This window comes from Cyphomyrmex costatus, unplaced genomic scaffold (assembly GCF_001594065.2).
Source record: "Cyphomyrmex costatus isolate MS0001 unplaced genomic scaffold, Ccosl1.0 scaffold297, whole genome shotgun sequence".
NCBI classification, from domain to species: Eukaryota; Metazoa; Arthropoda; class Insecta; order Hymenoptera; family Formicidae; genus Cyphomyrmex; species Cyphomyrmex costatus.
The window spans coordinates 20,477-35,019 of NW_017277093.1; the positions used below are offsets into that span (position 1 = coordinate 20,477).

The 14,543-nt window shown below is 31.5% G+C and overlaps 2 protein-coding genes across 2 annotated transcripts; both read left to right on the forward strand.

Moving 5' to 3' along the window:
- The first annotated feature begins 710 nt into the window (after positions 1-710).
- On the forward strand, positions 711-8,924 carry LOC108775305 (tyrosine-protein kinase transmembrane receptor Ror). The gene is made up of 9 exons (XM_018541633.1): positions 711-768; positions 5,479-5,634; positions 6,006-6,097; positions 6,211-6,351; positions 6,650-6,812; positions 7,049-7,329; positions 7,641-7,814; positions 8,370-8,528; positions 8,622-8,924. Exons 1-9 carry the CDS (start codon positions 711-713, stop codon positions 8,922-8,924), a joined length of 1,527 nt encoding a protein of 508 aa, XP_018397135.1.
- Positions 8,925-11,675: 2,751 nt separating this feature from the next.
- Positions 11,676-13,656, forward strand: LOC108775306 (heat shock transcription factor, X-linked). Its single transcript, XM_018541635.1, has 3 exons — positions 11,676-12,156; positions 12,543-12,669; positions 13,457-13,656. Exons 1-3 carry the CDS (start codon positions 11,713-11,715, stop codon positions 13,654-13,656), a joined length of 771 nt encoding a protein of 256 aa, XP_018397137.1. The 5' UTR covers positions 11,676-11,712.
- Positions 13,657-14,543: the final 887 nt, after the last annotated feature.

The following is a 14,543-nucleotide window of genomic DNA, read 5'->3' on the forward strand; positions in this document are numbered from 1 at the left end:
CGATCGTGCTGGTGCTCCGCGCGTAGGAAAGCGAGGGAGTCTCGAAGGCGGTCTTCAGTTTCGGTTAAGCGTTCGTCGAAGAGAGAATACACCTCACACTCCCGTCTCCCGGTTTCCACCTACGCCGTTCCCCCGTCTAATCACACAGAGGTTTCGGCTTCCGGCTTAAGGCTTCAGCACCCACTCACACCGTCACCTACGAGGAGTTCTTAAAGGACTTCCGTTCTCCAACAATATGACTCGCCGTCACTTCGGGATCGATCTCGGTCAGGATTACGAAAGAAACCGGTGGTGGAAATTCGAGGAACTTGAGAACGGTGCGCAAATCTAGACCGGGAATAAAGGAAGAAAAAAAAAATGCGGACCTTATTCGATGTCCTATTATGTGTCACGTGATAGTGCGTACGGTATAAGGCGAAAAAGAGAAAGAGAAAGGAAAATAAAGAGAGAGATGCTGTGATTTATCATCGACGCAACAACCGTCCACGGTGATTTCTTGGATTTCTTTACAAGACCTCTTTTCATATATTAATGTCCATTGTAGCGTTTACGGGGGCGGTAATACCTCTCTCGCAAAAGTAATGCCGATGCAATTAGCGTGTCGATGGTAATTGCCGCTTCGCAAAGGAGTGCAAACGAGTGCGAAGAATTACTTTTTCAACCAAAGAGAGTGATTTGGTCCATTTGTTGTTTACTAGCACAGACGCACGATGTATAGACGAAAAGTGCCGAGAAAAAGAGGCCTTTCTACTCCCGAAACGCAAACAGGTAAGACAAGTAAGGTTTCAAATTTCGCATATGCTTCAATCTCTACTATTTTTATCGCATTAAATTTGAATGCATTCCCTTTTTTAATTCAATACCATTTCTTTTTTGCAATAAAAATATACCAAGACGTTAAAATTTGTTAATATAATATTATACTAAAATTATAATGGATCGCACATAAAGGAGAATAAATTTCTTATAAATAATTTCTATTGTTACATCTTTTACGTGTAATTGAATGCTTGTGACGTGATCTGAAAGTTTGTTTTGACATATTGCTTTTACCGGAGAAATCCTGAAAGCTTCTTTTGAGAAATCCGAATACACACGGTAGCTTGTTCCGCGTCTCATTGGGTTAATAGATTCGTGGAATGAGCAAGAGTCATCTAATATGTATCAAATTCAATTAGGACTGTTACGTAAAGTACCAAGAAGCTCCAATAATTAGTGAAAACGATACATAATTACTTCATAAATTGTATACGATGTTGGTCATAACTTAAGTGTAGTTATAAGAAACCGTTAAACTGATAAGGATTATAAATGCTTTATAAGACAATGCTGCTTCACATAAAATTCAGCTGAAATATTTTTATATGTTGCATTTCTATTTTAAATTTGTCTTTCACAGTATATTATTAATATCAAAATATTTTAGTTGAAGTTTATGTTAGATAAGAAATAGAATGACTACATTCCAAGAATAAATGAAACGATTTATAATGATGAACTATAGTGATCGTGTCTGCGACCTAGAAATATTTATATATATTTTTGCTTAGTATTTTATGACAAATTTAGAGAATTTAACATTAAATAACAAAGCAATACGTTTTTATGTAAATTTATTATTTGCTATGTCTAATGTCTAAATGCGAACCTAAATGTCAATATTTACAAACTTTACAGCATTTAATAATATGGTATAATTAAAAATTTGTTTGCCACAAATCGTCTACGTTATATACTTAACAAAACAATTTTATCTTTGCCAGTATTAATTTAAATGTCATTGTATTTTTAGCGTATTTTGCTATGTACGTACTTTACTTAATATATATAAACAAATTTATTATTAAAAGAAAGAAATATATAAAGAAATTAGTGTTGGAAACATTTATCTACAATATATTTAAATTTATGTGCTAAAGTTCTATATTTCCATCTATATTTCTATCAACAAATGTTCTTCTGGAAAGAAATTAGAAGTCCCACTTGTTTTTTGTCCTGCCCTGTTATCTTCAATATCGTGAGTACTTTCGACCTTTCGATAAGTCCTATTTGATTTAGTATAACCACACATTTTTGTCGCATTTATAATATTAAAGATAATGTCACATTTCTTAGAATTACACATGTAATGTCAAAAACAATAAAAGATTAATTCTTATTTTGATATTAAATCATCACACACACATACACACAATTATATTTACACACAGAGCAATGACCGGTAGTGTATAATAAAATAGTAAATATAGATGGCAAAACTTTAGTTTTAATTTAATTTAAAGTCTAATATACGTTTCATCAAAATTTTGACTTAATTATTAAAGAAATTTAATTATATTAAAATAAGATATTACAAGTAAATGTTGAAATTGAAAGTAAAAGAGACATTTTCGATATTCTTCTGTACAAATTTAAAGTTAAATACGGATCAATTTATCATTTTATACACCGATTGCAAATCTTATTTTGTATTTATTTGTGTATCTATACGTATATTGTTTCACGAGCACCCTACGATATTCACCGATCTCTTTCGATCCTTTCATGAATCGCACGTTTAGGCAGGATGAAGCGTTCACTCATATAATGCCTCTATTGTAGTCTGTGCGTCTAAAGCTTGGATTTGCAAATAAACGCATCTCAGCACATGTGGGTGTATTGAAGTTTCCAAATTTATCATTTATCATAACAGTTGAAAGACAATATATAGCTTCAATTAGGATCGAATGTCATTATATATCATCTGTTGCTATTTCCATTAAGACAAAAGCATCCATCAGTTTAGCTACTGACTGCACCAAACTACTGTAACATAGTCAAGAATTGAAATTAAACATCCGTATACAGAATATTTGTTTAAATTTTAATGATATAATATCCTTCCCAATTTTATATCTATTTCTTAAACAGAATTTTGGACATTGACAATTCTATAAACAAATTATAAAATAAATTTTATGTAATAATCATCTTTTTTGCACATCGCAATCTCTGGAATACAACAAAAATGCAGCTTATCGCGTATAAACTTAATTCGTATAAACTAAATCTTCTTTTCTCTTACAAATCTAACTCATTTATCAAGACGTTGATGAATTACGTAAAAAGCAACTAAGTTTTCTAAGAATAACTAAATTTCGTATACTCGTCGAGAGAAAAAAAGAAAATTAGTAAACCATTTAATCGAGTCGCGAGTTTTTAAAAACTAACAAGTAATGCGGATGACTTTGCATTATATCATAATTACTGGATGTAAAGCGTAAACTAATATTCAATTGGACGCACTCAGTGCGCACTGGTGCACATTAAAGCCGTCGTACACAAATTAACGTAAAGGTATATTATAAAAATAAACATAAAAATCGGATAAATCTGTAGAAGTGAAATACTTAATGTACTGTATTTGTGCTGCTAGGTAAATATAATTCGAAATATTTGCATTTCACTTCTACACTTCAATCAAATCAGTATACAACGGCTTTAATATACACAGGGCAGTGCGCACTAATGCGATTAATCGAATTTGCCATAAAATAATACTCCGCGAGCTTTACTACGCGATATTCGTGCTATCGAGGGTCAGCCGGCGGAGCCAATAGTAGTTTCTATGTCGTGTATATGGCAAAGAGCAGAGGTCAGTAATAATGTGGCGTAAATGCGAAAATCACGATGCTGCGATGGTACAATTGATTTGATGGTGGATGGTATCGGAAGCAGCATTAATCCTCGATAAATTGCCAAACGTGTCTGCAGGATATTCTCTGAAAAGTAACAGCCCTTCTCTCGAGATGGTCAGACGAGATCGATGGCCGTTCAAACGCGGCTGCGTCGCTTTCGCGATGAAGGAGAAATCGTTTCTCCCTCCTCTTGCATTTATGTCACACAAGACTGGCGACGAACTTCACGTTAACTCACGTTGTACTTTTCGCAGCAGGTAATACCTGCCGCTGTCGGCGTCAAGTCCGGTGATCGATCTCCCCGGAGAAACCGTCGATCTCGTAAATGCGGTAAATCTCGTAACGAAGATACTTCGGGCGCGGGCATGGAATACGGGGCGATAATAGGTACACATAGCGAGACTCGTTGTCGGGGAGCGCTGACCGCAGAGATAACGCTTTGACCCGTTACAAGCTTCAAGAGTACCAAATGAATGCCTTCACTGTCTCTATCTTCCTGTGCCCAATCCAAATATGCGGCCCTTTTTCTCTTCCCTGGCTGCCCTTTACAGGCCGTTTGCAACGATCCTGCGAATCTGCGACGGCGATCTCTTTGCTCCCGTCGGCACAACCGACGCCGACGCGGTGATGGCAACGTTCCATCCAAACTCCCATGTACCACTTAGGAAACTTGTAAATTTATATTTTATTTTAAATCCTTCATCTTTTTTTTATCTGAATGTAAGCCATTTAAAGCTGGAAGAGACCAAGCAAAATGGGAAGCTCCGATAAATCGAATTATTATTCAGAAATGAATTAAAATGATACACTCGTTTTTTTTTACACAAAACGAGATTACACAAAATATTAGATTTTATTAATAATTTATATTACACATTTCTTTACTTTAACGAGAGCAAAATGTAACATATATAGAATCACTTCTTCAAATTAAATTAAATAATTAAATTAAAACATAAATTAAAAGTAATTATAGTAAACAAAAATTACAAAAATTAGTCTCCCATTCCACATTAAACTCCACAAATACGATTTTATTAAGAGCCAATGAAAACCAATGACAACATGCCGTAACGGTCAAGCTGGATCTCGGGTGCTTCTATATAATTGCGTGTGAATTTATATACTACGTATGCAGATTTTTAATTGCGCGCCGAATTTTTCAGACTTGAAACGCGCGCAATACTATTACACTACCGCAGTAATATCACGAGTTAAATTGACTAACAATTTAACAATTTTTGATGCTCTTTGCGCATTTTAGATTGATCTTAATAATGTTTGATGATATATTAAAATCTATAAATAAAAATTAATAGGCGAAACGCCAACTTGTGATATTCTTAGCAATTCTTATTTTTCACAAGATAGATTTATCATTGCTTTAATATTCGTGAAAATTTTAATATATGTCTTTCAACATATTATTAAGATCCAATAAGATGCTATAAGCATCTAAAATTGTTAAATTGATTGTCAATTTAACTAAATAAGTGATATTACCACGGTAATCGTTTAGAGTTGGGTTGTAAGTCTGAAAAAATTTCGGCACGCGATTGAGTGAACTACATACGCAGTATATAAATTCACACATTATACTAAGCATTGTAATCTAGCTTTGACCGTTAATGGCTTTGCTTCGTGCTTCCTTTCTTAATCTTATTATTGTTTAAAAATTAATTACTTGTAAAAATAAATATTTTTACAAAAATATAAAAAAATGTACAAGAAAATAAAAATTTCTATAAAATTGCTATTTTTGTAATTTTTTGTAGTTATTCATTGAAATTTTTTTCGCCAGGAGACAATTTCGTGATCAAAGCATGCAAGGATAATCCGTCGATTTGCGGAAAGGAAGCGGCCTGCCGTAGTTTCGCGGACAACTCATCAAAATGCGTGTGTCCTCATGACTTGTCGTTACCGACATCAGATTTAAAATGTCCAAATCGTCTAATCGGTAAAATTATTTCACTCTTTCACAAAAGCTTTATTATTACAGAGAATAAGCAATTTTAAATATAAAAATAAACGTAAAAATAGTTTATCTCAATAATCTACTTGACAAGTGAAAAATTGAGAGTGCATGACTAATTCCCAATTTCTTTTCTAAATATAATAAATAACAGATAATTTTATAGCCATGAAATATGTACATTGTAATCTAAAAGACACGTGTCATGGATAAAATTATCTAGAAATGAAGAAATTGGTCAGAGATGATAATAAATACAAACCTAATTGGCTCAAAAAGTTATAAAGATATGATCATATTATAAATGCGGTATTAAGATTAAAGCGACATCATGTAATACGATAACAATATTTCAGTTCCTTTAACACCTCGTCCTATATATAACATAATACCGCCAAGCGGCAACAACAACACAAATAGCACGAATGTACTTTCAGAAGCTGAACAGGTATATCTACTCTTTACTAAAATTGAAGTTTTTATATACTATATTTGGATATTTACAATAAACACTACTGTCTATTTACTTGTATAATAAGTTATTAAAAATCAATGTGACAGGCAGTGGAGTTGAAATACAAGGTACCTGAAATCATAGGAGTAGTTGTAGCTTTCGTCGCGGTAATTGTGCTCTTATCATGCATTATATATGGCGAAAGAAGACGGAGTTACAGCATCAAATCGCAAAGAAATCCTTTAGATGTAAGTCGCCGTAACTTGTTTGAAACAGTGTTATCCTAAGATGCATAAACAATGAAATATATTTACATATTTGCACTATATTTTTCGTGTCCTTCTAATCTAGATCTAAAATTTCCCTTTTCTATTATAAATAATTTACAGTCTATACTTTAACAGTAAATTTATTTCAAAGTCAATTTTTTTCTGTTTTAATTTTTGCACTTTTTCATTAATCGTTAATATCCTACGGATATTTTTAATAACTGCGAATAATTTTTAATTATTCTTAATAATTATCTTGCTTGTCACATTTTATCAGGGATCCCCCATAAATCTGAAGAAAGACTTATTATTAGCGCATAAGTACACGTCTAATCCTCAATATTTTACCTGCACGCCTCCGGGGGTAACAATAATGCAACGTGAAAGTCTTATGTTTCTTCACGACATCGGCGAAGGATGCTTCGGAAAAGTTTACAAAGGTAAAATTTTGTGAATATGTAATATATGTAAAATGAAATAAAACAATAATTTTTTATTCAATCAATCAATTCTTTGAGTCAATTCTTCTGGTCAATTTAACGAGATTAGGGATTTATAACGTCGGAAAATTTTTCGTTATCTTTTTAATATACTAATTTCTTGTAAGGTCAATCGCTTACATAAAGTTAACGTTAAATATTATAATGCTAGATTTTGCATAATAAAAATGTTACAGGCGAGTGGCACAACGGAGATACGAAGGAGATTGTCGCTATAAAAGTTCTGAAAGACACCGCTACGCCCGAAACCGAGCAGGACTTTATGCGCGAAGTAGACATCATGTCCACGTTCGACCATACGAACATTTTGTCCCTAAAGGGCATGGTACTTCGAGATGCGACGAATAATCCGTGGATGGTGTTCGAATACATGCCGTATGGTGACCTCGCCGAGGTACTACGAGCAAACTCCTCGCAATTAAGATCGTCGAAATCTGGACTGCAGCCATTAACGAAGGTATCGTGTCACAATCTTAAATCTTTGTATAATTAATTAAAGAATTATAATAATTGGTAATTAGTTGTAGAAATTGTACAATAACATCGGTAAATGTACGTGGAAGCCTTTAATCGCGAGTCGTCAGAGCAATTCTCGTATATCTTGAATTATGATTCACTGCGCGCGTGAATTGGAGTGTGTGACATTTCGATGTTTTTTTTTCTATATCTAAAATGCACCATCGCGTCATATATTATTACAACACAATTTCCAGCGAAATTTTTTATCGATAGAAATAATTTGACGATGGCGTGTCGTTGTTTATATAGGACTCGCTACACTGGATATCGATTCAAATTGCGGCCGGCATGACGTACCTGTCGGCACAAAGATTCGTGCATCGTGATCTAGCATGTCGAAACTGTCTGGTGGGCTCAGGCTTAACAGTGAAAATCGCTGACTTTGGCATGTCGCGAGATATTTACACTTGCGACTATTATAAGGTAAAATTTTTTTTGTAACAATAACATATCTAGATGACACACGCACTCTGTCTGTGTGTATATGTGTGTGTATGTCTAGAAGATTTCTTTATTGTATGATGTCTTTTAAATACCTTTTAAACACGTATAATGTCTCAAAGATGTCTTTATAATGTTTTATGGCGTCTTTTATTGTTAGACATATTGGCTGAGTAAGAACTTTCTTTTCAGAAAATTTTGAGATTATCTGCATAGCTTTTGCTATCTCTTCTCCATTTCTTTGACATGGATGTTATTAACGGAAAATTGTCATAATTTTTAAATTATATAAAATGGTATATCATATGGCTCCGTATAAGAGCAACATAATCGACAGGTTGCAAATTTAAATCTCGCATTCCGTATGTACGGAGCATTTTGTATTGACTTAGCGGGAGTAGTTACAAAGGAACTATTTAGAGGTGACTCTGTGACTTGATTCAGACATATAGGGACTGATATGATTCCACTCATCTCTCCATTACTATCGCTAAACTAAATAAACATTATAATTAACGTTTTTTTTTTTTTTTTCAGATTGGAGGTCAACGTTTGCTGCCAATACGTTGGATGTCGCCGGAAAGTGTAGTATATGGCAGGTTTACATTAGAAACCGATGTATGGATGTTCGGTGTAGTCCTTTGGGAAGTTTATTCATTTGGGAAGCAGCCATATTACGGATCCAGTAACGAAGAGGTCAGATGTGCAAAAATATACGTTAAAATTTCTTTTTCAGTCTATCAGTTCTATTAAATGAATATCGTATGTGTTTCTCAACGATTGTTCCAGGTTGTAAAACTCATACTTCAAGGGACGATGCTTATCCCACCAGACGATTGTCCGCCCATTATTTGCGAAATAATGAACGATTGTTGGAAGATTGAGCCGCGGGAACGAATCAAGTTCCCCGATATTCTGGAGAGGTTGGAAGAAGCACAAAATGAATTGACCCGGCAAGGAACACTACCGAGACCACCGCAAGGTCCAGTGTTGTTACGGACTCCGGACGTTTTGGATCCGGATGGCTACTTACTTCCGGCTCCTGCGATCCCTCGCGAGTATCTGCAAGCCCTTCCAGTTGTGTCCAACTAATACATTTGTAACAGTGAAAGAAATATTTGAACTTCAACTTTCGTTATTTCGTGCGAATAAACCGTGATATGAATTTGTGCGTGAAGAATAAATCGATAAGGAGTGAAGAGAACACTTCATACTCAGAATCCTTATAAAATAAGGAAAACTAAGGCATCTGTAACTTTTGAGATTGACGATGTTGATGTAGTTACGTATATGTATAAGTTTTATATATGGTAAAAAAATAGACAATAATATGTACGATAGTACATATAATGTATAATTAAAACTATACAGACTAATAAGGGCCTAAAGTTAATAATGTTCCGGTTGTGCAGTGCACAGCTTATTCATATCATCGAAGTTGACGACTGAACAGTATAAAGCACAAATATACCTCGTCATTATTATCTGGCGAAATAGCAGCTTAGTACATAAAAGATTGTCAGGTATCTATATATAGATGCATCAAATTTTATGACAGATGCTTCGACAATTTTGCAAAAAATCGGGTTTTTGCGATTTCTCAAATTTTAAATACTTATATATTGTAATATTGTATATTTTTGTAATTAAATACTTTGTAATTAAAATTCTTTCTAAGTTAAAATTCTTTCTAAAGTTTTTTATTTCATTCAATATTTTTAGAATTTTTATTAAGAAAAAACTGATCTCGAATTGACAAAAAAATTTCCCGTACTAACTTGATATGAGACTTTCTATCGGATAACAGAATTTTTATAATAAAAATTTAGATCAGTACCTATTACAATTTAGATCTATACCTATTACATATTACAATTTAATCAAATATTAAAATATAGTAAAATATATAAATATGTAAAATTAATATTACATTCTGTCTTTAAGACAATCTATTCATCAATTGATAAATAGAGCTCTATCATTCAAATGAATAATTACATTATGGATTCTCATAGTAATTATTAAATATAAAAAAAGTATGTAAATTACATACGGAAGGAAGGAAAGTTTGAAATATCAATGCTTTTGAATGAGCACGTCCATGAAATAGTATTAATATCATTTTTATATTAGAACTATTTTATTAACGTTTTTAAATGTAGTGGAAACGTATTAAAAATAACAAAGGTAATGATTATAGATAAATGTAAGCAGTGTTGAGTAATATTTCTACTATATCTATAGATTTTTACATTTTGAGTATATTAATCTGTATCTGTGAAATATATTCAAATTTGAATATTTGTATCTGTGTATCTACATACAGCAAAAATACAGCATCTGAACTGATTTTCAAATACACTTTTAGTTAGATTTCCTCAGCAAAAGCACGATTCTATTACATGTGTGATATATTAACGTCACTCTTAATTAAAGCCTAAACAAATATAAGTTTGATTTATAAAATCAATAACAAAAAATATTTAAAAAGTCTTATCGTAAAAATTATTTTATGATAATTGCACGTTTTTACAATTTCGTTTTCGTTTATCAAGTTTTTGTATTATGTTATCTATTATAATTGGAATATGATGTATGTTTTATATCCTATTCATATATTTATCAATCTTTATGAAAAATTTATGATGTTATTATAAGTTAAAGCGAATGTAAATAAAAAGTATTATTCTTGGTAAAATTTATATAAACACTATTATTTCCAAAGTATAATATAAATATATATAATAGTAATATAATATACAATAACAATAACATTACAACTTTTGATACAATTTTTATCGATTTTTATTGAAAAATTTATTGCCCCACATACACAATTAATATTTTTCTTTTCAAAAAAATATAATTATCAAATTCCCGAAATAAATAAAATATAATCTATAATAGTTATGAAGCGATGTGGCTGTTGGAAATTGGCGCTGGACGAGGTGAGCGATAAAGGAAGATGTTAAAAAAGTCCAATTTTTGACCTCCCTACAGAATTTTAGTTAACCACAAAAAGTTCTGTTTAACTTGTCATCGTTGTCAGCATCACTATGACTATATGTCATCAACGTGTATCTATAAAAGAATCAAATCTCAAAATTTAGTGTCTCAAGCATGACAAGATGAATTTATCACACCGGTGAGAGCGATAAATCCATCGATGTGCCAAATTTTCGTTGATATATACGATTATCAAATGAGAAAAATGTAGAATTTAGTACAAATCTTTTGGAATCTCCGGATAATTTCGTATTTTTTTAGTTTTGTGTCACTTTTCTGAGGGGATACGATATTCACATTATCACGCCATTTACATCTACTTTTATATATATATATATATATATATATATATATATATATATACACACATATATATTTATTTTTTATTAATTGCAGTGAACATAGAATAAATTAATCTTTACAGTGAGACGGAGTGGATAGAAAAGGAATGACAAGGAAACATGGAAAAAGATTTTTAGGAATCAGCTTGGATATTCAAATTAAAATCACAATGGAAGTACGGTCAATGAGATGCTGCAAATGTAATTTTCTTTAATGTAAATTTTCTTCTTTTGATTGGTCTATCAATCGCTTCAAAAGTATTTGTCGCGAGACTTGACCACAGCGAGACTAGATATAAAACGGATTCATTTTCGATCAGCGACGCATCCGTTTTTCAGGGACTGCCTTTGATTGTTGTTGCCGTGATACGACAGTCATTTGTTTCGAAGGTGGTCTCGGAGGAAGAACTAGTGTTACTAGGAAGAACAAGACAAGAGAGACACGGACGGGACGAGAAACGTTCGAAACGCGCTGTTTTTCGATTCGCGCGCGGCCGTTTGTGTTCGATCAACCATCAGCCACAATCACGAGGATGTACGAGGATTGCGTGCTGCAGTCGATGCGATTCCCGCAGAAGCTCTGGCGGATAGTGAACGAGTGCAAGACCGGAGCGATTCGTTGGGGTACGAACGGCGACACCATACTGCTCAATTATAAGAGGTTCCAGACGGAGTACCTGGATACGCACCGGCCCATCTTTAAGACGAGCAATATCACTAGCTTCATCAGGCAACTGAATCTCTATGGTTTTCGCAAGGTCACTTGCCACGGCCGCGACTCAGCCTGCAACTCTTGCAACCCGCACGTGCACGAGTTCCTGCACGACAGTTTCCGCGCCGACCGTATCGACCTGTTGTCCAAGGTATGCCGGAAAGCCGGTGGGAAAAGCCGGTGTTCGCAACATGAAGCCGCGAAAGATGAGAAAGAGAGCTCGCGATCGGAGACAAATCGCGTGTCCCGCTTAAAACTGTGTCAGGTATATTTGTCAAACGAATAATAAGTTATTATGTATGTACTCTATTTTCATTCATTGTATATAAGTGTCAAAACAAGAAAGTTTATACGATATCTTCTGAGTTTGTACATCAAACTCGGAAGTTTACGTTGTAAATGAATAATGACTAGAACAGAAATTTGATTATTAATATTTGTTAGCTGATATCGACCTATATTGTTTAATATATGTATAATATTTAACATTAATTAACTGATTAGATATTTAATATTAATTACTTGATATTAATTAACTGATTATATACTTAATATTAATTACTTGATTTTTTAATATTTTGATTTCTTGATAAATAATATAATTTGTACGTATATATATGTGATACTATAATTATTATAATAATTCGCAAGTTGGCTCTAACTGAAACTTTGGATCAAATTATCCAAGAATATCGACGGGAACACGATCAGGGAAAAGAATCGATTATAACAAAGGATAATACTCCAAAACAAATAAGAAACTCTCAAGATAACACAGGTACAATAAAAATTTAATTTGGTCCTTTATGATATTTATATCAGACCATATTAAGGTCCGGGGCTCTTATTAACAGTAACGATATCGTTACATTGTTGTTGCAAAGGTTTTGTATATGGTAGAAAAGCTGTACGATGATAATATAACAATGTAGGCAAGAGTCATAGAATAGGGATCTGAATTGTTCAAAAAAGTTACGTTTATTTTCCTCATCAATATATTGTAAGACTTTCAAGAATATATATATATTTTTTTCAGATTTATACCAATACAAAATTTCTATGTTTTTTGTTGCTAATATTAAAGTTTAAATTTAAAATTATTATAATAAAAAAATCAGCAAAAATATATATACATATTGCATTTCTGTTATTGATAAAATTAAGAATAACAGAAATTTCAATATGTGAATATAAAAATCAATGAAAACTCCGATTATCTTTTTTCATGATTCTATAAAAAACGGAGATTTTAACAATAAAAGAAAATTATATTAGAGTGAGATTTAGATATAATTCACAAATTTTTAAAATTTATTATTTTTTAATATACATATATCAAAATTTTAGTGTATATATGATATATTTAACAATTATTATTTTATGTCAAAAACTTTCTTGAAATAAAATGTCTTCAAAAAATAAATAGAAATATAAATATTAAATGTTAAAATAATATAAAATTAATATAAATATTGTTAAAATTTTTTAACGATGTTTATATGTCTCAAATATTGAATATATTTTAAATATCTAAATTCTAAAATATTAATAATTATATGTTTCAGTTCCTGTTCTATATGAGATTGAATTCAACAATATTTCAAATCGAAAACCTATCATAGAACGGAATATAAAATATTCTGCATATAAGTTTCTTCCTATAAAAACCAATACATCATCTGAACGTAAAATAATCTCGTCACCTCGACATATTGCTTTAATAGATAATAGCGGTCTGTATTTTAATATACAGAATATTCATTGAAATCTCAATGCAAAACTGCTGATCTCAATTTTCTTTTAAGCAGTATTTACATTACAATATGAAGTTATTATAATATATTATATGATAATTTTATTTAATATAATTATTTAATATGATTAGTCACAAATCTGAGATGTTTGTAATATATAACGTGCTATTGTATTAAGCAGCTATTCTTGCAATGACATATATATATATATATTTATATATATATAAAACTTATATGTATAGGTTGTTCCGAAATACACGAATCAAAGTGCTATAATAAGAAAATTTTCAAAAAAATTGAATAAAAGTTATTTGTAAATTTTTATTTGAAACGAAATAAAGTTTGTGAAATAACAAGAATATAGGCAATTACAGACTAAATTTAAAGAGATTATGTTTTATTACGTTTATAAGTTGAAGTATACGCTTACCAATACTGCTATTTTTTTTTTAATTTTCTTGTAGTATTACGATTCGTAAATTTCGAAACATCCTGTGTGTGTATATATAAATATATGTATATATACATAACTTGTGAGTATATATATATATATATGTATACACATACTCACAAGTAGTAATTGTATTTTAATATAATTGTAAAATTATTAGCATTTCATCAATTTTTTTATGACGAAATAATGAGTATATAAGATGTAACATGCATTTGAAAGATTTAAGTATTATATAATAATTAAAAAGAATATCTAATAATTAACTCACACTTGTGAACACATGATAAATGTAACACATATCACAAATCTCAATCACATTATTACGTTTAAATAATTTTAATAATTAACTCACACTTGTGAACAACATGATAAATGTAACACATATCATATATCTCAATCACATTATTGTCCACACAGTTTAAATAATTTTAATTACTCTTAGTT

Coding starts and splice junctions, on each gene's coding strand:
- LOC108775306 (XM_018541635.1), top strand. CDS start 11,713: ATGTACGAGGATTGCGTGCTGCAGTCGATGCGATTCCCGCAGAAGCTC. Junction 12,157..12,542: donor CCCGCTTAAAACTGTGTCAG/GTATATTTGTCA, acceptor ATAATTCGCAAG/TTGGCTCTAACTGAAACTTT. Junction 12,670..13,456: donor AAACTCTCAAGATAACACAG/GTACAATAAAAA, acceptor TATATGTTTCAG/TTCCTGTTCTATATGAGATT.
- LOC108775305 (XM_018541633.1), top strand. CDS start 711: ATGTATAGACGAAAAGTGCCGAGAAAAAGAGGCCTTTCTACTCCCGAA. Junction 6,813..7,048: donor CTTCGGAAAAGTTTACAAAG/GTAAAATTTTGT, acceptor AAAATGTTACAG/GCGAGTGGCACAACGGAGAT. Junction 7,330..7,640: donor GACTGCAGCCATTAACGAAG/GTATCGTGTCAC, acceptor TTGTTTATATAG/GACTCGCTACACTGGATATC.